Below are 26,680 nucleotides of genomic sequence, written 5' to 3' on the forward strand. Positions count from 1 at the left end.
GCGAGTGTCTGTTTGTACTGTCAAGAGATGTCCATAAACATTCTGTGTCTACATGATGAAGTTGTTGAGGTCACCAACAGACAAGTTGTATCAGTAAATCAGTTGTCTTGACAGAAGAGAGTTAAATGTTGGTGACATTTACCTGACTTAAGTGCACCAAAAGAAGGTACAAATTTGCCATAGACCCTTCAGCTCATATCATATAGCAACTGTTTTGCATAACAGCTCGCAGTACACCTCAGGAGATCATGAAATAAAATTTTTAAATTCTAAATATACAAAGAGGATATGGCCTTGAGCAAAGGGACTTTCTTAGGATAAAGAAAGATTTATCACTAGGATGTTTTTTTTTTTATTTAATATAACATGCAAATCACATAGCATTATTTGGCACATCAAAGAGTAATTTGCGGTATATTGTGAAAGGATTTATTTAAAGAGGAGCTATAACCCTGTGAACTAGAGGTTCGTGAGAGATAGAAAAACAACATTATTCATATTATAATTTGTGAAAGTTATTATAACAGAGCTCTGAAAGTGATTGCTCTGCTGATATCATATTTGCATGTGACATTTATGCTTGCTTTGTTTTACAGTATATATTTTTCATGGGATATTGTTTAATATTTTCATGCCAAGCAGGTATCAGACTTAAAGCAGATGCAGCAGGTGAAGGCAGAGAACAACTTGTTGTGCTTTGTATCGTCCGCCTAATATGTGCCAAAAGAAACAGAAGCAATACTCTTAATAAAACTGACAATAAAACAAATGTAAGGAGAGTTGGCTTTTGATTGAAAACATTACCCTCTCACTAAACTGTAATGATGCAAATTACCAACTGTTCATTTCATCATTTGGAATCACACTGTTCTTTTTTTCTGGCATGTGTATGAAGACATTAATGACTGTTTACTATTCCGATAAAAATTTCCACGTATTTCAACGCTGACCTGTTCAAGAGAAGTGTAAAACACCATTCCCAGGTAAGAGGTATTCATATACAGTTCATTCCCTCTTTGGAACTAGGAATATAAGGAAAATAGCTCTTATGTAGTTTTCACATAAACATAATGTTATTCAACCCAGCATTGGATCAAAAAGGGGTAACCCCAGCACTCTGGTTAAATTAACCTAGAAAATGTTTGACCCAACATTGGGCTAAAACAACCCAACATTTTGAGTTAAAACAACCCAGCATAGATTAAATTACAACTGGTTGGGTCCATTTTTATTGTTAATATAGAATATATAAAAATATCCATAAATATATATATATATACACGTGTAAGTGTTTCATTAATACATACATTAATGTTTGTTTATTTATATATACATAATAATTACACACAGCACACATTTGGATATTATGCTAAAAATCACTTATTTTGCATGCGATTAATCGCGATTAATCTTTGCCCAGCACTAAAAATAACCCAACTTTTTTATTTACAGTTTTCTGCATACCATCCATACTGTAAAAAAAAAACTTTATGTGGAAACATAACCTTGATATATTTAATATTAGCTAAATAAGGTCATGTCAAAAATTGTGTGAAATACATGAGTGAAATAAAACTTTGATGCACCTAACTTAAGAATTACATTATGAGACTTTAGCCTGGATTGCACAGACAGGGTCACATCTGAATAAAAATGCAATTCAGATCACAATGAGTTGTACTGACCTAAAACAATAACGTATGAATAGAAACACACTATGCGAAGTAGACCCAAAATAACATTTGTATATAAAAAGATGTAAGGGTGTGTGCAGTGAATAAACAACAGTATTTAAAAATGTACATATATGTTCAAAATGTAAATATATGGGAATGAAAGAAACACAAAATACAGTTTTGACCCTGGACAAACAAATGAAACCAAAAATAAACATAAAAACAAACATAAACATTTACTGTAATAGGTCAGTGATCACTGGTTACAAATGCAAGCGAGTGTCTGACAAATTTGCTTGCCAAAAAATGAGATTCAAGCTCAATATCCATGTATCAACCACACATTTTCCTGTAGCCTTGGGGAGGAATTATTCTTCAACAGTATAATGTGATTAATATCTAAAAATGATCTTTTACACCTGCTGCCTGTTGTGTGACACACACCTGCCTTTAAAACGGTACCTGTCACTATAATGGATTCTCCTTTTCTGTATTCCAGGAACAGATTTCATGTCATGGTGCTTTATCCAATAACAACCGTTGCTGGAGCAAACACTGACATCCAGAAAAACAACATGGCTTTATTATTTTTCTTGATCACATTCTGTACTGAAATAAAACACACAGTAAACAACAACTTGGTTTTGCAAGTCAATTCAACCTACTATTTTAAGCTTTGATCTCTAATCAGTTGACATAACTTATAAAAACAAGTTTAAATTGTTTAACTTAATTTTTTAAAAGTTAAAATATATGATGATTCGACAAAAATGCTGCATTTTTACAGTGCACATCTGCTTATTTTTCTATATTAAATGGCTTTATATTACAGTTTTATATTGTTTATTACATTTGTCTACTAAAAATGTTTTTAGTAAACATTTGCAAACAACCACTTCAGTATACTCATAAGTACGCAGGCTACAGTTCAAGTCAACCCATTTTACTTCTGTAATGCAATGCATATAACAGTGATATTCAATTGTCCATCTCAAATTTTCTGAATAGTAAAAGTGGACAGTCTATACCAGAACAGTGGCAGACCTGAATCTCATCTTGCAGTCGATAATACTGGGCTATTTCCAATTATGGAGTTAAGAGCATCAAAGTTTGATTCTAACCATTAAATTCAATGATAAGTTTGATATTTGGCATGGCCTTACTCAGTCAATAATATGAAAGATATTGGTAACACTTTACTTGAAGGGGTGTTCATAAGACTGACATGACACCTTCATAATCATGACATGCACGTGTCCTGAACATGAAGGAGATTTTATGCACATTTATGATAACTGTTATTAAGTATCATTTGTTCAATTATGTCATTGTTAATGCAAAAATGATGTTGTTTGATGTGTCTATGTTATGACAACTTGACATAAACTAATACATCCTAACTTGTCATAAATCTGTCATAAACATGACATAGCAGAATAATTATCAAATTTAAGAAACTACCTAACTTTATGGGTTAACATTACATGAAACTGTATTTTAACTGTCATTAAAAGTTAATATTCTGTCAAATAGTTTAAAATATCTTAACAAAATGCAACATACACGTCACAAGATTATTCTTAACCTTATGTATGTGCACAATACATAAAAACTGTCAGCTAACAGAACTTGTTCTTCCTCACACAGAGGGTTCTGAAATTTTCTGACATAAAAGAAAAAACTAGCAAAACATTTAATTAGCTAAAGTAATTTATTTAATGTAATTTACTCCAGCTGCATGGCTTCATTTTAGATGAATCAGTTTGCAGTAAAATATAATTTTACACATTTTAATTATTATTATTATTATTATTATTGGATGATTGATTTTATTTCTTAAACACATGGAGAAAACTTAAAAAAACATTATGAACTGAAGAATATTTATGACGTTGTTATAAAAGTATTTGACAGAGTATGAACACTTAATGACATTTAAATGACAAATTATATACGTACCACTGTTGTTGAGGTCAAGAAAAATATTAATGACGCTGTTATAAAACCATATGACAGAGTACTAACACTTAATGACATTTTATTACAAATTAAATTTGTATCACTGGTAAAAAGTGGTCATTATGTAGTCTTGGTAATGTCAAGTTGTCATGACAAGTTATGATGTATTGGTTAATGTCAAGTTGTCAAAACAAAGACATCTCAAACAATGTCATCTTTGCATTAAAAAATGATATAATTGAACAAATGACACTTAATTACAGTTGTCATAAATGTGCATAAAACCTCCTTCATGTTCATGGCACGTGTCATGTCATGATTTTGAATGTGTCATGTCAGTCTTATGAACACCCCTTCAAGGAAAGTGTTACCAAGATATCAAAGTTATATTTTCACACAATGTTCTTTACACTATGTAGGTTGGTTTTATATAGAAAACAGTAAATCTAAAAAAAAAATTGCTGGGTTTTTACATGCAGGGTTACATATTGACATGGTTTATGTTTATTTGACTCTCAGTAGATCATGCACATATAAAACATTTGTCATTTTTTTATAGGCTAATAGATTTCAAAGTTGAAGATTGAAGTCTTGCTCTGGCAAAATAAAATCTATACACAAAGTAGCACATAACTGAAGTTTAAGAGTCTGAAAATGATAGAAATTTATTACCCATTCACCATTTTTTTGTATTATAAGGTGCCACGATAAAGTGCCTTCTCTTGACATTATTGTACCATGTTACAGCCATGGTATTTTGTGGGCCCAACCATAATTTCAAGCAAGTCAATTTATACTTTGACCATAATGGAAAATCCAAGTACTTGTACACCAAAAATAGCTCTAATTTGGGGTAAAATTCTCAATATTTCCTTTCATTGTTTGTGTGGGAGAGGATTATGTCAAGCATGAGATTAAGTTGTGGTGCATTCCAGCTCCTTGCTGTGTAGTGTTGATATTGTAAACTCTAAACAGACATGAACAAGCCCACCAGGACAATGACGTGCTCAGGGGGAGGGGTCGGATGAACTGAAAATGAACTGCCAGAGGTGATGACTGAACTGATAAGCTTTTAGACTGTTGAATTTTTATCTTGTTCTATACTTCTTGTCTGAAATGGGGAACATGGTGCACAAGATGCGAACCATCCCTTCCCCCACCCAAGGGGCAGTGCACTGCTGCCAATTACTAAGTAGCAGTAAAACCAAAACAGTAACCACGCGCTGCACTGTTGTTAGCTAAACAGTCCTGACTGATTAGTGATGTTTAGTAAACTCAGCCTGAAGATGTCAGCCAAAGAGATGAAGCTCTGATTCAGTGTATCAAGCCGGAGAAAGACCATCTAGTTCCCGGTTACTGTTGTGTGTAAATACTCTCACACACTTCGGGCACATGCCAAGGAGACGGAGGAAAAAGTGGCTGTCCTTGAAATGTTGGAGCTCGTATGCACAACTAACCTTCTCACTTCAACGTTTTTTTGACCTGTGAGAGATTGAATGACGCTGACTCATTTCTCATTTCTCATTCCTTTACTTCCTTAATCATTCACATACATCAAAATACACACATCTGTATATTCAATATTATTACAATGAAATGTACAATGGTACAAGTTATTTATGTTTTTTTACATTAACCATAATTTAAACATTTTAAATGATCATAGTAATATTAATTGTATCAAAATTGTTTCAAATGTAAACTTTTATACTTTTAATTAAGTCCAACTGGTTTGCAGATCGAATCCACTCACAGGAAATCATTTCAAGCAAGACAAACAATAATCAATGAAATCAGCAAATAATAGAAAAAATAGCCTGGATTGGCTACCGTGGTCCTTTCTTACAGTCCGTCACGAAAACGTCATCTCATCCAAATACTGAATCCAACAAGATATCGTTCAAGAAGAAAACCAAAAAAATCCTTATCTTTAATCCAAACTGAAATTTCATCCCAACATGAATGCATTTATGTTTTCAGCTATATTGCTCCAAATCCATCAAGCCCCTGTATCTCTGGTAGCCTCGGCACTCGAAATGAAGTGACATGGACTACGGCTTTTATACAATATTTAGTGAAAATAGTGTTAAGAGACAACAAACAATTTACTGTAATGAATTGTTCTGTGTTATTTCCCCCTAAAATATTTGACATGTCAACATGACAAAAACAAAACTCTATGAGTTTAAGGAGGCATTTGGCCCAGACTCTGCAGGCTGCTGGTTTCGTACATCGTGGTTGTTTATTAGTTTCAACAGCTAACAGCAGAGATGTTTATAATCAAATACAGTGCCCACAGAGCTACCGCAAGCATTACATGTGATCTTTGCAAGGCTGATTATCAGTTTTGCTAAAATAATGCCAGTGTGGTGTAGCCTATCTTTGGTGTGTTGGTTGAATGTCTACTGCTCCCCCTTGTGGATAAAGAGTGCAGTGTCTGTTTAATTTATTAAAGGATTAGTCCATTTTCTTAAAAAAACAAATCCAGATAATTTACTTACCACCATGTAATCCAAAATGTTGATGTCTTTCTTTGTTCAGTCAAGAAGAAATTATGTTTTTTGACGAAAACATTCCTGGATTTTTATCATTTTAATGGACTTTAATAGAACCCAACACTTAACACTTAACTCAACACTTAACAGTTTTTTTCAACAGAGTTTCAAAGGACTCTAAACGATCCCAAACAAGACATAAGGGTCTTATCTAGCGAAACGATTGTCATTTTTGACAAGAAAAATAAAAAATTTGCACTTTTAAACCACAACTTCTCGTCTATCTCCGGTCCTGTGACGCGCCAGCACAACCTCACGCAATACGTCATCACGTCAAGAGGTCACAGAGGACGAATGCGAAACTAAACCCCAGTGTTTACAAATGTGGAGAAAGAGAACCGTTCCGACGTTGTTGTATGTGGAATGACACTATTTGATGTCTTTGTGTAAGTTTATTGTTTAAAAATGGTCCGCAAATGTGCGTTTCATATATGAAACGCACATTTGCGGACCATTTGTAACACGTGACCTTTCTACGTTACTACGCATTAACGTGAGGTCGCGCTGGGGCTTTCAGGACCGGAGATAGACGAGAAGTTGTGGTTTAAAAGTGCATATTTTTTATTTTTCTTGTCAAAAATGACAATCGTTTCGCTAGATAACACCCTTATGCCTCGTTTGGGATTGTTTAGAGTCCTTTGAAACTCCGTTGAAAAAAACTGTTAAGTGTTGAGTTAAGTATTAAATGTTGGGCTCTATTAAAGTCCATTAAAATGAGAAAAATCCTGGAATGTTTTCCTCAAAAAACATAATTTCTTCTCGACTGAACAAAGAAAGACATCAACATTTTGGATGACATGGTGGTGAGTAAATTATCTGGATTTTTTTTAAGAAAATGACTAATCCTTTAACCAATGTTTGAGTGAAATTAATGGTCCAGTTGCCTCTTCTAAAAGATCCTGTGACCAAAATGCATATTTTCTATTGATAGACATTATTTTTTTTCGATTTGCTTAAACCCAGTTCTCTAAACCAAATGCCAAAATCACTCTTTCAGAAAAATCTTAATAATCATGTAGATTTGTAAATGCACTTGTGTTGCAAAATGCCAAAACAAATAGCAAAAGATAAACACAACTACAACACAGTTCATCATCAATTACACAAAACAAGAGTGTGTGAAAGAGTAATGCATAGTAATTGCCCTGTGGTGAAATAGTGCTGTCAAGAAAGGTTTTATCATCAATTGACAGCCACAAGAAAGCATTGCCAGTGCTGTAAATAAAGTTTTCTGGCTGGACCAGAATAAAGATGTTCTGCTGGGAAGGGAGAGATTTGTTATTGACAATGAATCTGCAGTTGCACAGTATTTTTTAACAGTATTTGCTCCATGTTTTAGGGTGAGGGAGACTCATTAAATTGGAAATATTTTCCTGTCTGCCGCCTTTTACATCACAGCTCATGATGCTATTTAAAAGTTAGGAATGCTTTTGTGGTACCATCAGCCAAACTATTTTGACCTGAAAAAACTTCCTGCAGCTTCAAACTGGTTATCCACAAACAGGTAGTTGTGCTAGATGCAGAAATGTACGCCCATGATATTAAAATTATGCATATCATGATAGCCAACACTGATATATATACTGTATATACTGTACTATATATATATATATATATATATATATATATATATATATATATATATATATATATATATATATATATATATATATATATATTCATTTACAACCTCTTATCCAAAGGCGACTTACAAATAAGACAGCATTTAACATTTTGTCTAAGGCTATATTCGTGTCACACTAAATAATGCAACCACTGGCAGTTCAGCAATGTGTGACAACAAAATGTGAATTTAAATGAGCTTGTTGGACACCTAAAATTAATCCTCTTAAAGGACCAGGCTACTAGAAATCAGTTCAGCGCAATGAGGTCTATATGCATGCAGAATGCAATCCAAGTGATCTCAGTGACAGCTGCACAAGCACAGAATGAATTATTTATTACGTTGCAGAGTCAACTGGGTAAAAATGAATTGCGACTAATGACAAGCATTGGACCATATAACCTGTGTTTGAAGATTTGGGATTTAACCATTTAACCATGCATTAATTTCAATTCACTTAAGCTATTAGGAAAATGTACCGCACAAGGAAACGGTCATCCATGAAATAATATCTGGGAAGACCATCTAAAACATCCAAGGTGCTTGTACTGTATGTAAATAAAAGTGCTCTTTATAAAATTAATTTGTGTTTTGTCTCCATCCGTGCCTGTTGACCTTTACATTTACTATGTCACATGATGAGTCCAAAAGCATTTCTGCACTGATGCGTGTTGATTTGACTGGTCCCTTGGTATACTCACTCTAGTGCACGCACTTAGCCTAGGGTGAGATGTGGCCACCAAGTAGAGCATTTATCAACATGCACCAACATCCCTCCACAGTGATGGTGCGGGAGAAAAAGGACATTCCTATGGAAATATATGCTGTGCTCCTGGATGTCAAATAGATTCATGGCTGTCTCTTCCCTCATTTACACTGCTTAATGGTGATTTAAATTAGGGATGATCTTTGTCTCTAAAGCAATGTGACAGATATGTGTGAGGAAATTAGGTTAAATAAGATTCATATAAATGAATCATTATCAAAGTAATGAAATAATGGATCAGTGTTTGATGGTTGAGAATATGAAATGCCATTGGCTCTCTTTATGCAAGCGGTGGCTGAATATAAAGAAATAGTTACACAAAATATGACAATTCTCTCATCATTTTTTCACCATGTTGCCAGATGCATCAGGATCAAATACGCCATTGATATGTTGCGTATTCATGGATGCATACTGATCAGCTCTGTACACATCAGTTGCATGAAATAATTGATTCTTGCATATCTTGTGACAAAATATGACGCGACACATGAGAACCAAAGCGATTCGGCTTTATCGTTGTGCCGCCATATTTGAATTTGCAGTGGTCTGTATGGATAAGAAACGTATTGATCACTACATAAGCTCAATATATTTATTGTTTTCTACACAAATGCATTGTTTCACTTTAGGAGACATTTGTTAACCTATTGGAGTTATTAAAATGACATAGGTGTAAGCTATCTGGAGCTTCACTATGTTGACGCTCACATAGTTAGAATGGCGCTTTAATATAATCGTTTGTGTTCAACTGAAGACATTGTTAGCATAATTTATAAGTAATATACATCTGGGGTGGCATGAGGGGAACAAATTATGAGAACTTTCATATGTGTGCAAGCTATTTCTTAAAAACAGTGGTTTTCAACTCCCACTTTTATGTGTGTCATTTTGATGCGTGGTCTTTGGTGGTCTCCAAAGTCATCAGTTTGTTATGTCTGCTCTTATTTCTGTAAAGCAAGAATAAATCTTATCTTTATAATGTTATTTTTTTAAATTAGAGAACCTTGATGGCATCTAGTAGAGATCTTCATGAACTAAACTAAACTGCACTAAACTGAATGAGTCTGTCAGCAAGGTACATGTGATAGAGATATCAAAGGTAGAATGTGCAGACCACTGCTTTAAAACCATTACTTCCTAAACCATTACAAAGGGTAGAAATCATTGAGGAAACCAGGAGGACTTGGAGGACTGCAGTAATAGAAAATAACAAATTGAACCGTCAACAAAATGGCTGAAATTGCATTCCTCTAACCTTGACTTCTTGTTGCCAGGTTACTGTCAGATACCTCAGTGACCTCGTCTGTGGGGTAGTGCCTAGGAGACTAGACTAGTATGTCAAGAATACAGATGCATGTATATAGTCCAGAAATACATTTTCCCAAACAAAGGGAAAAGGATAAGAAAATGGGTGTGCGTGGGGGGCCAAGTTCTGTAATTTGGTGGATAATTATTTACAAAATATATAAAAACTAAATCAAGTTAAAACAGACAATTTTTAAAATAAACATTACCCAAACAAGAACACTGTAGAAATTCACAGACAGCTTGAATCCAGTATGGTGATCAAAGCATTTGCTGGTTTGTGAGTGTGAGCAGCTCAAATCAGAGTTTCCTTCACCAGTAACAAGCACAATTTGATATGTTTCTGTCAGTTTTGGAAAATGTTGTATGTGCCATTCTTTTGAAATGAATGCTTTGCTCGGTAGAATTGCCAAATTGCTCATGGGAGAAAGACTATAATAAATGAGACGTTTGTTCATGCTACTGCAATCCAAAAAACTAATGAATATGTCAATAATGGTCTCAAGGTACAGCACAGCTGCTCTCATCTTCACCAGCTACTGCCTGATATCAGATCCTATCAACACACTAATGTTAAGATCTTCCAGTCCCTTTGTTTCCTTACTTCATTATCAGCTAATGTTTTATTCACTTCCCTCAGTGAAATCCTTTTATTTTTGGGATTATTGGGTCTCGACAGATTCTTTACTTTATCCAGCTGGCTGCTTTAAATCATGTCTAAAGGTATTGTAGGCCTATATAGTCAAGATTTAGGGGTATTGGGAGCGTGTTTGTATTTGTAATGCATTCAAACTGCAGCCTGTTAGGTGACAAATATATGACAAATGGCATTTAAGGTTAATAGTGACATAGAAAAAAGGACAAAACCTTTGTTTGTAGGCAATAGGCTATAAAATATGGAATACAAAATAAGGGCAGCAACTGTTTGTTTAGACTTATGTAAAATCTTACTTGCTTCTTGTCACTGAGAAGTGATGTTGGTTGGGTTGGGTCCTCATCTGATGAATCCTTATTGGTGGGTTCAACTCTTGTTAAAGTCTGTTCCATTTCAGACAACTGTTTTTTAACACATTATAAATGTCAGAAATATAATGGTGAAACACATTATAAAGACTGTGATCTGCGTAGTACTGATTTTGAAGCTGAACTCGGTACATAAAATTGTCATGCGATGACAAACAAGGGCATGAGGCACTTATAAGAACATTTCAATTTTCAATCTCATTTATACGCTGTGCTGCCTCAGCTCTAAAATTATAAAACTGTCGGAGTGATCTAAAGTGAGAGGAGATGAAACAATTACAAGACTAAGCTCTATGTGAAAAACCTTAAAAAAATCAAGAGAGAACAGATGAAGACAACTTGAATTATGGACTGTCTGAGTGAAGGTGAGACTGGGGGTGCTGATGAAGAGAGAAGAAATAACTACTCATATACTGTAGTGATTGGTGGCAGCCAACCTCCATAAACCTCTCACGCTCTCTGACAAATCACTGGCTTAGACTAACATTTTAACTAACTGTAGTGAATATTATCCTGATCTAAGCTCTTCTGCTGCCAGGGCGCTCAGTCATTGACCAGTCAGAGCTTATGAGAGATTACACCAAGACTGAATATTCGTGCAAGCAGAGGCAGATCTTTGATCAGGATTTTCAGGGCATAGCCTAAATCTTTGAGGTAGCATGGATTTTCATGTCAGGGTCTTCAAATGAAATATGAACATTATGAAGTAAATCATTAAGCGTAGCTAGTAGTAAAGAGGACTTTGCATCAAACGATTGCACCAGTAAAAAAGATGGGTTTGTTCCTTTAAATGTTTTCCGTAGGCATTTACATTACTAATGCATGGTTTATTAAATGGTTTTAAATTATTGATACACTTTAAAAATGCTAGGTTGATTCAACAAATGTTTGGGTCAATATAGGTTAATTTAACCCAAATTTTCAACCCAACCATGGGCTGAAACAACCCAACATAGACAGTGTAGGTTAGTTGACTGTTTAAATGATTAATGTTGCTGCACTGGCGGCACTGTTTTGTCCACCAGCAAAGAAGAATAAATTCTGGCATAAAAAATTACTATATGTGTAAAATACCAACCCTTTTAACTAGAGGTGTGACCTCAGTTTCTTCTTAAATAGATCAAATAAATATTAAGACATAAGACAAAGGTGTATTCCCATGCTCTAATAGAGTTAGAGAGCAGATGTTATAATTGATATTGCAGAGGCGTCACCTGTGAGCATCTGTGCTGTAAAACATTTGTTAGCCGCTGGTGTAAATTCAGCATCTTTGTTTATAATATTGTGGGTTTTTAGCCTGAGGATGCTGATGCTTCAATTATGGAAAACTGGTCAAGCTGTATGGAAATGATTAAAGCAGGTCCACTGTGTCCCTCCGGTGGCTTTTACTCTTACGACATAAACCATCAACATCTTCAAATTAAAGGGAAAACATAGACACCAGAAAGAGAATGTGGTCAAATTGATATGTTGAGTTAGACATGAGGCTTGTTATGTACAGAGGTCAGAGGTTGTGCTACATAATATATAAGTAATGCTCAAGCCAGAGAACGGATTCATTATAGCAAACATTGCCCTGTAACAGTGAATGTGAATAATGACCATAGGTGACACAACATGATACACTTTGTTTTAGGTTAAAAAATAGCAACAGTGGATAAACAAGGTTCACAAAGAGACAAGGAGAAAAATCTGACAAGACGTTTCTGACATAAAAAGGAGAACAAATTTCAATATCCTCAGACTTCAAAGGTAACAAGGCAAAAATAACAAGCCTAAAGACAAACTCAAAAATGAAAAGCGGCGAGATAGACAGAAAAGAGCAAGCAGCAGGTGAAATATCAATTTGGACAAAGGAACACTGAGAAAATCAGCATTGTGATTGAAATTGTATGGGAGGGGGTAATTGAGAAAGAGAGAGAGAGATAAAATGGGGACGAATTTGGTGTGTCACAAACCACATGAGATTTTTAATAACATTGATTCAGAGACCCATGCAAGCATTAAAGTAGATTAATCTATAAAACTACATGATATCAGAGGCATTTGACATGTATGTCTCATGACATGAGATGTGTGTGGGCATGTGTGTGTGTGTGTGTGTGTGTGTGTGTGTGAGAGAGAGAGAGAGAGAGAGAGAGAGAGAGAGAGAGAGAGAGAGAGAGAGAGAGAGAGAGAAAAGAAAGAGCAAGGGAGTCTGGGGGAAGAGAGGGGATTGGGGGAGGAAGAGAGGGAATTTTCAGAGCCGAGATGAGTGTAAGAGAAGACATGCTTGGATGGGGAATAGATGATGCGATGTGCTAAACAGTAAGGGCTTCAGATACAAGAAAACAGACAACTCTGGAGAAAAAGACTCAAAGAAAACATTCAGTAAGGATTAAGAACAACCTTGGATCCATTTGACTGGGACACTTACAGTGAAAGAGACCAAGAGGTCTAGGACACTCCTTTGCATCTCAGATCTGCGCAGGTAACACCTGTCATTGTGATGGTCATGCGGCATGACAGGGAGATGGGGAACAGAATGGAGGTGGAGGATAAAGAATAACAGAAAAATAGAATAGAAAGATAGTGAGAAGAATAATAAAATAACAAAGCTACTAAAAGTTAAAATGCTGCATCCTTCAGAAAATCCATCTTAACATTAAATGTATGTCACGTTCAAGTCATTTGTATCTATATAGAGCTTTTTACAATGCATGTCAGTTTAAAGCTACAAAATTTACTTTTGTTACACATTGTTTACGTTGATTGTCATGATGTCAGCACAGTTCAGTGTTTGCCAGTTTGTTGTATGGCAGATGAAATCAATGCAAAATAGAAAATTGTTTAAAATACGTGAGAAATTGCTGACATGTGAAAATCTCAAATTTGTAGTATATCACACAGCAGAGCACAAACAGGTTTTGTTTATGTGACTCACTTGGGATAGAAGGGCATTGCATTTTGAAAGATCACTCTAATCTAAAGTATGCCATTGAGAGAGACCTATAAAGAAATAAATAGAGAGCAAGGAGTGGGTAATGTGTGGCTGATGCTGATCAGTGCCAAAATGGTCTAGTGCCTTTCATTACTGACTGTTCCCCGCTCAGGTCCCATGATAATAACTGCAGTGGTTATTGCTGGTGTCTTGCGGCAAACGTAATCACCTTCACACCCTTAAGCTTAGTTAAAAATTGATTGGGAAATTGTGCATTAAATAACCAGCTAAAGCAACCAGGACTGTTGATAGTGCAGTACAGGGGGAGTAAGGCATGGTGCCATCTTGTGGTAAAAGCATGAAACTGTGCATGCTTAATGGGGACCAAGGGGCCCGTGGATACAATCTGTCCATGGTGGGTAACAAAATGCTTTTCTCACATCTTCTCCACAGCATCTGCCAACCCATCACGTGATGCTGCTGTATCTTCTGTTCTGGACAAGTTTCTTTCTGTTGTTTACAAATGGGTGAGTAAAGAAATAAACTTCGAAAGCTTTGGAGTTGATCACTGACCATTCACAATAATATCCGTTTTTCACATAGTGAAAGAGGGTTTTCTGGAAATCAGTATGGAGAATGGAATGATTCCCAACTTCAGCCCACAATACAGAAGCTGATGAAAGGATATAACCGATACTTGAGGCCAAACTTTAATAGTAAGTCCTAACTTACAACTTAACAGTGGTGGCTCGTGGCTGCTCATCCGAGGGGGCGCTAATTCAAAATAAGGGTTTGGAGTGTCATGTGTGTGGTTCCATTTTTCAAAATATGTGTTTGTTGCATCATGTGTACCATGTGCATCACCTGTTTTGTAAAAATAAGTGCCTGGTGCACACGCGTCAAAATTGTGTGTGATAAAAGAGACGCTCATGTTCACAAAATATACGCAAGACACTCCCTTAAAAATAAACTTTGATTACACATGAGATTATGCGAGTATCTGGCAAACACGAGCGTCTCTTTTATCACAAACCCTTTAGACGCGCACACCTGCAACAGGCAGTTATTTTGACAAAACACGTGATGCAGGATCTCTCGACGCGCATAACACATATTTAAAAAAAAAACACACATGACAGCTTCATACATGTTGTGATGAAGTTCGCATCAAGCGCCCTCGAAAAAAAGAAATCATTGGCCGCCACTGCAACTTAACACCCTTAACCTAGGCTACCTGGTTAAATATAGCGACATTTTGAATAAACTATTTCTGTTACAGAGGGTCCTGTTGAAATCGGAATGAGTTTGGATATCGCCAGTATAGATGCCATTTCTGAGATTAACATGGTAATGTTCTTTCTTTATGATCTCTTTTCTTGAAACGTTCATATTATCAGGTTGATCAAGGCAATGAATTCTTATCAATTCACAAAACAAAAGGATTCTTGTCAATTCTGAACAGGACTACACAGCCACTATTTTTCTAAGGCAACGATGGCGAGATTCCAGGCTTGTATTCCCTGGAAATGAAAGTGTGAGTCTGGATGGAAGGCTAGTTTCCTTGCTGTGGATTCCGGATACGTTCATCCCTGATTCTAAACGTTCTTTTCTCCATGATGTCACTGTGGAAAATAGACTCATCCGGATCTTTAGCAATGGAACTGTGCTGTACGCTCTCCGGTATGCAGTGTCTCAAAATTTACAGCTTCCTAGCTACTAAAGGCTGAACAGCTACTGCAGGCAATCAGTGAAACCTCTCCAATAAAACGGTTTAATCGATATCCCTCCTTCTTTCTACAGTATAACAGCAACCATCGCCTGCAACATGGATCTTACCAAGTATCCAATGGATAGACAAGAATGCACCTTGCAACTAGAAAGCTGTAAGCCTTTTCATCGTCAAACTTTTTTATATATATATATATTTTTTTTTTTTACTTACTTTGCTCTTTTGACAGATGTATAAATACTTAAATTCTTAACATGACACCTGTATGTGTGTGTGTTTAGGGGGTTATAATATACAAGATGTGGTATTTTACTGGACCCGAGGGAATGACTCAGTGAAGGGCTTAACTACATTGCGTTTGGCCCAGTATAGTATAGAGAGCTACTACACGACTGTGTCTGAGGCTGTGTATGAAACAGGTAGATATATTTTAAATACACTTACTTTAGACTTAACACATTTCAGTGGATTTATAATGTATGTTTTATCACTAATTTTATTCTTGGGGAATCAAAGCCATCATCTTCGGACTGCTAGCTCAACCAATTGGACTACTGTTGTGTAACCTTACGATTCTGGGTATGTTGCAGGTGTTTACCCAAAGCTAGTGCTGCATTTTGCTTTGCGTAGAAATGTTCTCTTCTTCATCCTGGAAACATATGTGCCATCAACACTGCTGGTGGTTTTGTCATGGGTGTCTTTCTGGATCAGTCAGTCCTCTGTACCAGCTCGCACCTGCATCGGTGAGTGACTTTCTAGAAAACAGCACTGTAAAAAAAATCCGTAGAAATTACAATGTAATTGCAGCTGGGTTGCCGGTAATTTACCGTAGATTTAAATTTATGTTATTTACTGGCAAGAGTTTGTTCAAAGTTAAATAAATTTTAAATATTAACAAGTCTTTATCTTTACAGAATAAAACTATACAATAACAGCCTCGTGCAAAGAATTCTGGGAACCAGAAATCATCATCAACCTTTTTCTGTTTTTTGCTTCAGATTTTGTTTCCCAGAATGTTTTGCTTGATGCTGTTTTTTGTTTTGTTTTACTCTGTTAAGACAAAGACTTGTAAATGTTCAATGTTCATTTAACTTTGAACAAAATGTTGCCAGTAAATAACATAAATTTAAATCTACGGTAAATTACCGGCAACCCAGCTGCAATTTCTACGGATTTTTTTTACAGTGAGGTTTCTATCAAATTATTTCAAGATGAATGATTTTCTGTCAAATTAACCCAACCACAGGGGTGACAACCGTTCTTACGATGACCACACTAATGATGGGTGCCAGGACCTCACTGCCCAATGCCAACTGTTTCATTAAGGCCATTGATGTCTATCTCGGCATCTGTTTCACCTTCATCTTCGGAGCTCTGCTGGAATATGCTTGTGCTCATTTCTGCACCATGCAACACCAGACTATTGTAGATGTGCAGAGGGTGAGAAACTTGGAAATATCTATTTAATTTAAAATATTTGTAATGTGCATTTGTTTGACCAATATCTTTTTCACAGGAACTTCTGAAAGAATTCAAGGAATCAAATGGTACACATTTGGTCAATTCAGCATCACCCAAAAAGAAAGAAACAAAAGACACTGCAGAGCAAGAAACAAATGACCAATCTGTAATGTGTGACGGGGATGAATCGGTAGCAGAGAAGGAGAAAGGGTGTGGCTTGTCCTCTGTAAAGCAAATGTATCGCAAGTCAGCTTCTGTGATGAGTGTTGAGAATCCTCACAACATTGACAGACACTCGCGCATACTGTTCCCAATGGCGTTTTTCATCATCAATGTCTTCTACTGGCTGTACTATCTTTTATTCTAATGGATGGAAATTCAACCTTTCACATTTTCATAAATGACTTGAGTATTGCACAAATGACTGAAAAGAGAAAGAGCTGCTGATTACAACATCAATTCCAGTTGAACAGTGCCACATTATGTTGTTTATTGTTGCATTGTTTCTAAGCAACAAGAAAGATTACACGAACACACATAAATCTTCATATTGACTCATCTGGACACAGGAGACAAGAACAATTGCTTTGACATTATTGATTTATAAGGGGTCCAATGCCTATACATCTGCTTATTGCTTTATTTATTGTATGATTAAAAAACGTAATGCATTATAGTGATGTTGTAAACTCTATAAGCACTGACCACATTAAAGGTAATTTTAACCTTTGTCAATAAATTGTGATCTGTCTGTCTGCCTGCTACCTATTTCTATCACTCACTATCTCTGAAAAACATAACGTCATACAAACGCATCTTGCCATTCATTCATTCATTCATTCATTCAGACCACACGGGGGCGCTGTTAAGCTTAGAGTGTCGTGTAATCAAAGAGAAAAAAATCATCAGCCAATCAGGAAGCACGTTTCCTTTTAAAAGACAGCCGGGAAACTCGCAACCAAAACAAACGTCATTTTGTACTGGTATTTTATACTATTGTCACAAACGCTTGAAAAACGCTAAACAGAGAAAACGGTAAGATCGCTACACTTTCTTTATATTGGTTAATCGTTTGTAGTTAAGACAAATTAAATTGGTAACTTTTAGCTTAAAAAAAAAAAACCGAGTAACGTTAGATGTGCTTTTCAAAATAATCTGGTGTAGCATTCGTTAACTCTTAATAACCACATAACTTGGGTTTTTTTACGCAAATTTTGTCAAACTTTGCAAAGTAACGCAAGAAATGAAAAGTAAAGTTAAATAAAGAACTGATTACACAAGTCGGACTATTTGGACAAATGTGGCTTATGTGAAAAAATCAAAGCAGAAAGCATCACGGCACGAGGAGGAATGACTTAGTTTCTTTGGATAAACCAAAACCAACACTTCAAACGTTAAGTGATAATGTGTCTACTCTTTACCCTTACTTTGACTTTTTTTGCACAGCTATGAACATGGACACGATGCTTTACGTAGATCAGGAGAATGGCAGACTGACTACTCCAGCCATCAAATCTCGCCAGAAAAGACTGCATTCAGCACCAGGTCAGTCAAGTTCGATTTCATAATAAGTTACGGTGTTGCGCAAACTGTTGCAGCAATGTTTTTGTCTTTCACTGCTACAGCCAAGTGACTTTAAAAACCTGTCACAGCAAATCTTTCGAGTTGCTCTAGATGTACCCTGCTGAAAGTCAAATGTCTTATTGGCTCATTCGTAATTAATTGGCCAGATGAAGTTCACTGCATTCTGAGACCTCTATGGTGTCAAAAGCCAAAATGCATCGTTACAGTTGATGGTTTCAGTCTACCTTTCCACTATTTTCAGATCAGTGCTTGAGAACACCTCTGACGGGAAAGACACATCTCTGTACTCCCCTGCAATCAAACCGGACAGCTTTAGGTGCTGTAAATAAGATTCTTACCACTTCAGCAACTTCTAAAAAAACAGAGGAGAAAGTGAAACCTGCTGAAAAAAATAAGGTTGGTTCTTAAATTCTTGAAAGGGTGTTTTTTTATTTTGTGTTAGAATGCTAAATTGCATCTTAAACACCATGAGCTCTATTAGTATTAACACTGTCTTGATTACTTTTTAAATATTTTCCTTTAGTGTAGTGTGAAGTATGCATGCCATGTTGAAAATGTGTCATGGCTCTGCAATTAAAAAAAACTTGTTAAAATAGTCAATGGGGCAAAAATGACCACAAACCATAAATCGGGGAGAAAAGAAAAATTGATGCTACACAAAAACTAAAAATGCCTTAAAGCAGTTTTTTTTCTTCTAATCATTTACAAGCCCAAGACTGTGAAAAAGTTGAGAAAATAAAAATCCAGTCCACAATCACTTTTTATATTAAAAATCAGTCATTTTGTGTTTTTTTTTTTTCTCAAATCAGTGACATCACTTATGAACTTGGCAATTAAAGATTTAAAATCATGGAATTTTTATGAACATTTGGTAGTTTTGATCCGTACTGTGGTTAATTAACAGATTTATGAAAAAAAAAAGAAAATATTCATCTGCTACATTTTTAGTTTAATTTGGTAGCCTTTTTTGGCCACTAACAACATAAAAGGGTAGTAAATTGGAACAGTGCACAAGGGTTTACACTCTGTCTGAATTACTTTTTTAAATCTTTTCCTTTAGTGCAGTGTGCCATCTCAGCCTGCAGATGCAGAATACCCGGAGATTGAGAAGTTCTTCCCATACAATCCAAGCGGTGAGCCTGTTTGCAGATTAATTTTTGTCAGATTTTTCTCTTAATGTCTGTTGATAATCGCCAATATTCTTTTTGTAGAGTTTGAGACATACAGCGTTCCGGATGAAGTCTGCCTCAGTCGTTTTTCTCTTGCTGGTCTGGCAAAACTGCAAAGGCCACCAGCCCCACCTGTGGAAGAGTTGCTTATGCTGGATCCATGTTTGCCATTTTCACCTTTAAAGATGCCCAAAGGTAACGTGTATGTTGAAAACGTATAGCTTTAAAAGTTTTCACTTGCCATTTTTTTCCAAAACTTTTTTCTTCATCCTTTTAATGCAGAAACTGAATACGTGGATGAAATGAAGGCTTTCCTACAGACGATTGATGAGCTGACCATTGACCTGCCACCTGAAGCTGAATTCTAAATGAATTTTGTGACACTTTTTTTTTAAACGTTTTAATAAAGTTTCCGTTGTTTTAAAGCAGCTGTTCTGATTTCTGAAAACGTATAGGCCTGGTTTCACAGACAAGGCTTGGCTAAAGCCAGGACTAAGCCTTCATTAAATTATGCTATAAGCATATACATGCCTTAAAGTGCCATAGATCTTTTTCTAATGTCAGTGGAAGTGTTTTCATTTGAGACCACACAAACATGTCTTAGTCTAGGACCAGCCTTAAGCCTTGTCTGTGAAACTGGGGGTTAGTGTCTTTTAAATAAAAATGTATAACTTTATAGTATCTTTGTTGCATGAGGTCTGTACACTTATTCTTGTGCCTGCAATCGCATTTATTTGGGCAGGTTGTGCATATCTTGGATGGAGTTTTGCTGCTGATTTTGTATTTCAAACAAACAACACTGTAATTTTTGGTGTTTTATTAAAGAGAATTCCCTTACCCATATCCATGTCTATAGACATTAAAGTGCAAATGTTACTCACTTTGAAAGGTGGTAAAACTGGTTAAAAACATGTATCTTATTAGATACTGTAAAGCTAAAAAAAAAATATTTACAATGTCACATGTACACTAGTATTAGCACCATTTGGTTAGCTGGAATTAGGCAAAAATAATATACAGTAAACACTTTTCACAAAGCAGTTATGCTAACTTTCAAAACTAGAAATGCTTAATTTAAATGGATTGTCTCACATACACATTCCCATCTGTTTCAACTTTCTTTACAACCTTTCTTGTACTTTCACCTAACAAACTTATTCTGCAATGCTCTGCTCCATTATTATGGACCTTCACAAGACCATCTAAGGGAATATAATAATAAAGCTGCTGCTTTGTCATTGCAACAAAAGCTCAAAAAAGTGTCCGTGACCCCAGTCAGTAGACCTGAACACACCGCAGACTTCAGAAGGACTGGAGAGATTTTATGTTAAAATGGCACATTGTCTCTTGGTCTTTGTGTTCAGCAGTTTTCCTATGTCCTCTTTTTTGACTCCCATTCCTAGTTAAAAAGAATAAAAATTAGTTATGCAACCAAGTTAAATGTTTATCAGCAGCCTTTAAATATATATATATATATATATATATATATATACACATAACATTCAACTGCTACTTGTAAAACGGTAAACTCAAATTCATGAATAACATGATGTGGCAAGCTGTTCTGCTTGGATCACACTGGATACTGATGTGTTTTGACATGTTTTACCTTGGCTTTCTGCATAACGTTTCCCTTGGTGGATGCATAGATGGAGGGAGGGCGCTTGCGCATTTCAGAGGCACAGTTGACGGGATGAAATGACTCGATATACTCAGTCTTTTGAGTCTGGTAAAGAAGCGACATTTTAGGATGAAACATTATTCATTTTCTTTCCAAATGAGAAACATTCACAACACATGGCCACAAAATACCTTGCTTGTAGGTTTCGACTCTGCAGGTGACCCCAATGCTCCACCAGACAGAGATTTTTTCAGGTTCTCCTTCACCTGAGTGAGCTTGAGCTCAAGATCAACACGCTCACCCTCTTTAACTCTGCAGCGTTCCTCCAGCTGAGCTACATACTCCTCTAAGGCCAGTTTCTGCTTATCTAGATGAAATACAGTACACAATAACATGTGTTCATTTATACATGTAAGCTGACATCACATGCATTATCATGTGAATACAGAAAATGGCAAAGTGCTATTAATAGTTTATAAAATGAGTAGTTTTTACTAATTTGTAATTGTAAAATGCAGCTAAACCCACATGTTGCTTGGCAACTGTAAATGGCCTACAGTCAAATAACTATGACTTGAAAGAATTATGATTATTTTTTCAAATAAATGTATGAATACTTATGAGGATTAATGTTGTTGGTGCTGCACTGAGGCCAAGTTATTTTTACTATTGTAAAATAATATTACAGCCTTTCATAGCATATTGCTTTATTAGTGCTGTCATGAGAATACATAAAGTGTTAAGCTATAGGGACTGGTTAGAGAGGCTAGTTTTGTTTTATTGATAGTATGGATCATCTAAATATTGATGTAAATTCACCCTATTAAATTTTATCACTTTATGAGCTTGTTTTTTGTTATTCCCTATTTTGGGGCAGTAAAACGAGAAGCAAACAATAAACATTAATATTTATATAGTACATGAGAACATTTATATGATTATGTTTTTAAACCAAATTAACTTTGATAAAATTAGGACGTAATAGAGCATTTCATGCAATGTCAAAGAGTAGTCTCCTCTCCAAACAAAAGCAGAAATTTTAAAAAAAGAGTTTAAATGAAATGACAACAACAATGTATAGACACTCAGAAAAAGATAAAACAGTTGTCACTGTGATGGTACCTTTAAAATATGTTAATATGTACCATTTGGGTACAGATATGTACCTTTTAGGTGCAAACGTGTACTTTTTGAAAAGGTACCGCACCAGTGACAACTTTTCTACCTTATTGTACTTTTTTTTCTGAGAGTGTATTATCACTTTTTATTTTTTCTCACCGGTTGCACCCTTAAGTTTTTCTTTGGCCTCTCGTTTCTTCTGCCGCAATGAGATCAGAGCAGTTCTGATACCATCTATTTCGCTTTCCAGGTCCTCTTTCTCTTTCAAGTAGTGCCGTGCGTCCTCCTGCGCCCGGGTTTTCCCATACCTCCCGTACTGATTTGCGTCTGAAATGTCAGGAAAATGTCAGAGGTCAGACCCTACAAGGTTGTGGGAAGGTGGCAAAGCTCTTAGCACTTATCTGCAGCATAACAGTGAGAGTAAAAGTGTGAAAATCCAGATCACACCAAATGCCTTGTTAAGTTCAGGTTACATAATTCTTACTGCTTCATGTTTTGGTTAAAAAATACTCAGAAGCATCATTCTCTGAAGTTAACTTTTATTATAACTAATAGTTCACCCCAAACTGAAAATGTGTTTTGAAAAGCCAATTGTGATACAAAATAAGTACATTAAAGCATATATACATGATTTATTTATAGCATAATAGGTTGCTCTTTTTCCTCATGCAATTAAAAAGTGTCCAGGGACCATATGTCTGTCAAGCAAGATTTAAGCCAGGATTTTCAGTTCATGTTATACTACTCAGATGTGTTTGGAAAGACATATATATGGGTGAGAAATGGGGATAGAAAATCATTTTTGGTTGAATTATCCTCTTAATACATGTAACCACAAAAATTAACATTAGTGGGTAAACCACAAAATGACTTTAAAGAAAGATAATAGGATGTCTAACAACATCTGTGTTTGTTATAAGTACACCCATGACAGCACAAAGTGTAACTGGACTCACTGGAGCCGTGGCGTTTTAGGGTGATTTGTGGACTGGGTTTTCCTGTGTCACTGCTGGAGAAAGAGCGACGTTTTATTTGGGTTCCTCCTCTTAGCCTCTTATTTTCCTGCTGAACAAATCAAAGCAACTTTATCAATAACATTTTCATAGATAAAAATTATTTTTATGGACATTTAGAAATACTACTGTGACTTACACAAACTGATGGATTATTCAATACTAAAAACATAAAAATAATTATTTTGGCTACCAATACTGTTAGTTTTGGGCAGTTGTGGCACTAAAACGCCACGGCTTACATTGAGTGGTAGTCCAATACATTTGTTAACTACTGTGGCCTATATCTTTTATATAAAAATAAAGGCTTGCTGGTAAGAGGACAAACACAAAAAATCCATAATATATATGCCGTAATCAGCAGTGTTTGAGGGAAAAAGTGATATTCTCTGTGGGTATCTAAGGGTTCAGTATAGGTTTAACAAGCTGCTCAAAGGTCAGAGGCCATGAGGACTAAAGCTGCTGTAACCCCTGATTATTACACAGAGACATCATCACACACTTCTCATCTTTCATTTAAAGAGTACTCATGAAACACAGACACAGAAGCACAAACATATCACTCTCCCCCATTTCTAAATCGAGCTGGGACAGGAAACTCATACAAATGATCTTTCCAAACTTAAAACCCTCTGGAGGTATTGTGTCAAACATTAGCACTACATTAGGATATGTAGGATATTAGGTTTGTCAACTGAGGTGTTAATACGGTCCACCTGGGGTCCACCTAAGGTTTCATTTTGTACCTTTAGAGGTATAAAAAATGCATACATATATATATATTTTAGGGTACATTATTGTAATTTTGGGATCTATTGTGTACCTTTAAAGTGTACCGTTTTGAACCCCTAAATTTCAAAAGGTCCTCAGAGTATAATATTGTACCCCAAAAGTTACAACATTTCAAGGTGTTGTATACCCATAAAAGGCACAAAAATAAACATTTCAGGGTACCAACCCAGCAACCAAAGAATCCATAAAATATTGTTTTGTACCTTTATTGTACCTTTTATCTGACAGTGTACAGTAGTCTGGATATGTTTTTGGCCTTAAATTTATTGGTCATTTAATAGGGCTGATTGCATGGTTTGCCACATCTTTAAAAAATAAAAAACGATGCAACTTGATGCCCAATGTAAAATCTGTGTCCTGAAGCAATACCAGTGCAAAAGTGTATCATTTGGTACCCAACCAAATGTTTGTTTATGACTACAAACCTCTGTGGCTTCGAAAGGAACCTCATCATACGTTCTTGAATCGGTTGAGGTCACCCATCTAGAAAAACAGCAAACATGAAATAACAGTAAGTAAATGGTACCGAGATGACCTCATCCGAAGTGTCACTCATTTATTTTCACTTCACTCACTCACAGAAAAGAGTGACGGGCAGCTGTGCGGATGTTGGCAATAGTTTCCACGTCTACATAGTCATAATGTAAGGATTCGGGGTCGGCTGAGGAACCGGTCTCTGCCAAAAGAACTCCCAGCCAGCGGCCCATATCCTCAGAGCAGCTGGCCTGACAGAAACACACAGAAAGACATGAGCTATAAACACAAACAACAACAAAATAACACGGAAAAGACTACTAAGGTTCTAAGAACCTGTGAATTAATGGTTCTTGTATGGCATCCATGTGAGGTTCTTGACGCTCAAATGATAAAGCATTGAGATAAAAGCTCAAAAGGGCCAGTTCAATACATACATAAACACTAAAAAAGATTTAAGAAAGTAAAAAAGTAAGTTTACCTGGTTGCGTTAAAATTGAGTTAATTCAACTTATAAATATTAGTTAACTCAAAAAGGTTTCGTAAAAATAATAAAAATAATAATAAAAAAACTAATATTTTTAAGTTGAATTAACTAAACATTTTAAGGCAACCAGTAACTTACTTTTTTTAAGTTGCAACAACCTTTTTTTACAGGGTAATGACAAAATGTATGCCTTGTAATGCAATGTTAGTGACTATGGATAAAAATGTCATCCAAATGTGTAAATGTAAATGTACTTCAGTTACACAATAGTGATTTTAAAGGTTTGAAAGACAAGAAAACATAATTAAAAGGAAAATATTAATTTATACAAATAAATGTGAATTAAAGCAATGTCATTTTCTTATTTTTGGTCTGTTGCTACTTATTTAAAATATCAAAAGAACATATTATAATTTTAATTTTTACAAAGATCAAAAATGATAATTTCTGAATGTCAATGTTTAAAAGAAAAGTATTTCTGTGAAAGATCAACACAACCCCTTTATTACCTCTAAAGCTGCTAGTTCTGCACCTCCTCTCAGTATTCTGAGGGCAAAGGGGTGTTTGGGCCCAAGGCCTGGAACAACGTCACAGCCCTTCAGAGCCACAGTGCTGTGGGGGACTCGCTGTTCTCCTTTCTCGTGGTAAAGGTAAAGAGATCCGGCCCGCACACGACACCAGTGTTCCTTCCAGCACTGATTTAACAACACACCCACATAACCTGACACACACAAAGCGAAAGCATTAGAGCAATTATTACAGTACATCGTCCACCGTTTCATGTGTTAAGATTTATTCCACCTCGATGTCTTACATCAAAGGCTAAGAAAGACAAGTTGAAAAGAACAGGTGGAGAGATTCTCTCGATTTGTAATATGAGAAGAGAAACCAGAGATGAGAAGGAAAGATGGGTCTCCTACCGCATCGAGGGTCCTGATCAAGTGAGGCGCGACTGTCTCCTGGCAAAGGGGGCTTTCTTTTGGAAAAACTAATAATTCTTGTAATTTTCCTTCCTGCTGCTCGGCTCACCGTGCCTGTGAGCTCTGACAGCGCACCTCGCTTGGGTTTACCTGTAAACACACACAGGGGTCTGTCGGTATATTGAAATGTAAAGTTTTGTGTGTGGTCGGTGCACAGCAGTGAGAAAATTGCAGGAATGAATCCATAAATATTAGCCAAAACAATGAAAGACACAACCCACCCACATCCTTCTCAAAGACTTCCTGCTTGTTTAAAGCGCACATAAGATGAAGCTCAGTGTGGATTTTTAGCAGCATCTAGCAGTGAGATTATAAATTGCAACCAACCTCACTTTTGAAACGCAAAGAGAAGCTACGATAGCTGCCACAGGACATACATGTCGTCATCTGAGACGACATAGGGATGAATCGAGCTCTATC

General features: G+C 35.9%; 3 protein-coding genes across 7 annotated transcripts in view; 2 read left to right on the top strand and 1 right to left on the bottom strand.

Moving 5' to 3' along the window:
* The first annotated feature begins 13,149 nt into the window (after positions 1-13,149).
* On the top strand, positions 13,150-17,741 carry gabrp (gamma-aminobutyric acid type A receptor subunit pi). The gene is made up of 10 exons (XM_065272201.1): positions 13,150-13,381; positions 14,285-14,358; positions 14,435-14,547; positions 15,111-15,178; positions 15,294-15,511; positions 15,632-15,714; positions 15,842-15,979; positions 16,151-16,303; positions 16,807-17,000; positions 17,077-17,741. The coding sequence occupies exons 2-10, from the start codon at positions 14,306-14,308 to the stop codon at positions 17,386-17,388; spliced, it is 1,332 nt and encodes a 443-aa protein (XP_065128273.1). The 5' UTR covers positions 13,150-13,381; positions 14,285-14,305; the 3' UTR covers positions 17,389-17,741.
* Positions 17,742-17,934: 193 nt separating this feature from the next.
* pttg1 (PTTG1 regulator of sister chromatid separation, securin) lies at positions 17,935-20,449 on the top strand. The gene is made up of 6 exons (XM_065272214.1): positions 17,935-18,056; positions 18,468-18,566; positions 18,847-19,001; positions 19,666-19,738; positions 19,817-19,969; positions 20,057-20,449. The coding sequence occupies exons 2-6, from the start codon at positions 18,470-18,472 to the stop codon at positions 20,140-20,142; spliced, it is 564 nt and encodes a 187-aa protein (XP_065128286.1). The 5' UTR covers positions 17,935-18,056; positions 18,468-18,469; the 3' UTR covers positions 20,143-20,449.
* A 127-nt stretch (positions 20,450-20,576) lies between these two features.
* The window catches only part of afap1l1a (actin filament associated protein 1-like 1a), a 31,102-nt gene continuing 24,998 nt past the window's right edge, over positions 20,577-26,680 (bottom strand). For 3 of the 5 annotated variants that reach the window (XM_065272176.1, XM_065272168.2, XM_065272151.2), the window contains exons 11-19: positions 26,201-26,350; positions 25,790-26,001; positions 24,899-25,044; positions 24,745-24,802; positions 23,471-23,579; positions 22,674-22,841; positions 21,587-21,762; positions 21,384-21,500; positions 20,577-21,173 (exon numbers count right to left, since the gene is read on the bottom strand). In XM_065272176.1, coding sequence (XP_065128248.1) covers positions 21,147-21,173; positions 21,384-21,500; positions 21,587-21,762; positions 22,674-22,841; positions 23,471-23,579; positions 24,745-24,802; positions 24,899-25,044; positions 25,790-26,001; positions 26,201-26,350 — 1,163 coding nt within the window. In that variant the 3' untranslated portion in view covers positions 20,577-21,146. The remainder of the gene's footprint in view (positions 21,174-21,383; positions 21,501-21,586; positions 21,763-22,673; positions 22,842-23,470; positions 23,580-24,744; positions 24,803-24,898; positions 25,045-25,789; positions 26,002-26,200; positions 26,351-26,680) is intronic. The other 2 variants (XM_065272187.2, XM_065272159.2) reach the window with 1 other exon arrangement.

The sequence above is a fragment of the Paramisgurnus dabryanus genome, chromosome 16 (assembly GCF_030506205.2).
Source record: "Paramisgurnus dabryanus chromosome 16, PD_genome_1.1, whole genome shotgun sequence".
NCBI classification, from domain to species: Eukaryota; Metazoa; Chordata; class Actinopteri; order Cypriniformes; family Cobitidae; genus Paramisgurnus; species Paramisgurnus dabryanus.